The sequence below is a fragment of the Phaethon lepturus genome, unplaced genomic scaffold (assembly GCF_000687285.1).
Source record: "Phaethon lepturus isolate BGI_N335 unplaced genomic scaffold, ASM68728v1 scaffold41000, whole genome shotgun sequence".
NCBI classification, from domain to species: domain Eukaryota; kingdom Metazoa; phylum Chordata; class Aves; order Phaethontiformes; family Phaethontidae; genus Phaethon; species Phaethon lepturus.
In genome coordinates, this window is record NW_010514812.1 from 1 (window position 1) to 1,479 (window position 1,479).

A 1,479-nucleotide genomic window follows, 5' to 3' on the forward strand; every position below is an offset into this window, starting at 1 on the left:
AGCCCCCTCCTCAAAGCCATGCTGCCTACCCCTGGTGCTGTGGGCTCCCCTCCTGGGCTGCAGGTGCCCCTCTGCCTGCAGCAGCTCCCTCTGAGAGGACAGGCAGGCACCCCTGCTGCTCTTCCCCGGGTTGCTCCAGGCAAGAGGGGACTTGCTACCATCCTGGAGCATAAAAGGGTGCAAGAGGGCTGCCCCGCACTCCTGGCACGCTGCAGGGCAGCCCCATACGCAGCATCTAGGGCCTGGACCCACCTCCCCATGCACCTGCGCCAGCGTCGCCAATCCAACCGTTCACAGCGAGGACCGGAGCTGGGGGAAGGTGGTCGCAGCTCTGAGTGGGAGGGAGCCGGGAATACATACACACACACCGCCGGAGGGGTAAGCGAAGGAGTGTTGCACACGCGTAGACTAGGACGGCAGCAGGAGAGGGGCCGGTGTCATTCCAGCGGCTCGGGCTCCCGGGGTGCTGTTAGCACATGCGCTTGTACGTGTAGATATAGGCCTTGCAGTTGGGACACGTGTGTGTCACATCCTTGAAGTCATCGAACAGGCAGGGGATCAGGCAGCAGCAGAGATCACACCTGGAGCACAGGAAGAGGCAGAGTGCTGTGAGCTCCGGCACACTTGGGGTTTGCCCTGGGGCATGGGCAAGAGAGGCAAGTACTCACGCTGCGAGCCAGCCCTGACCCCCTGCTGCTGCGAAGGGCAGCACAAAGCACCCTGCCCCTTGGGCAAGCGCTTCGTTAGCGAGCAGTCGCGCACCTCGCAGCAGGAAGGGAGAGCCTGGTGAGGCGCACACATGTGCTGAGGCCTGACCAACCTCCACTGCTGGGGCAGGGATGAGTGCCCCATCCCCTCCCGCAGCCCTGTTGCTACCAGCCTGTGGCTCGGCAGAGCCACAGGTTCTGGGCTCAGGGATGGAGAGCTCCTGCGCTGATGCCAGGGTCTACAACAGGCCTTTGGCGGTGGCACCTTCCCCTCCCCTGGCAGGAGCCCAGGTCTCCAGGCACTGTCACACCAGGGACCCAGCTGCTGCCCCTGTAACGCCCAGCAGCTCGGGCAAGGCTGCCGGCATTGGGGCCAGCAGGGCAGAGTGCCCACCATCACCACGGGGCTGCTGGCAGCTCTGCTCGCAGCACCTACCCCACGAAGCAGCAGAAGAAGCCAAGAAGGAAGCTCATGAGTCCAATCTCATACGTGATCTTGGTGGTGATGGCTTGCTGGCAGTGGGGACACACTGTCTGCACAGGAGCGCCCTGGAAGATCTCGCCTTGCAGCACCGTCACTGTGGTGGCAGCCCCTGATGGGACGAGGACTGTCGCCGTGTGGCCACCGGGTGAGGGGTAGTGGCCCGGGGCAGGGTAGTAGCCCATGGGTGGGTGAGGGCCCAGGGGTGGGTAATAACCTGCTGGGAATGAGAAACATGCACAGGTGAAATCTCTTCGTACGCAGGAGGAGAGGCCAGATCCTTACGGCGGG

The 1,479-nt window shown here is 63.8% G+C and overlaps 1 protein-coding gene across 1 annotated transcript; it reads right to left on the reverse strand.

Annotated features, from left to right (window-relative positions):
- Positions 1-424: 424 nt before the first annotated feature.
- CDIP1 (cell death-inducing p53 target 1) lies at positions 425-1,408 on the reverse strand (the record flags this gene model as incomplete). Its single annotated transcript, XM_010294055.1, has 2 exons — positions 425-581; positions 1,144-1,408. Coding segments are annotated over 2 exons (377 nt in total), but the record flags the coding sequence as incomplete, so codon positions are not given.
- Positions 1,409-1,479: the final 71 nt, after the last annotated feature.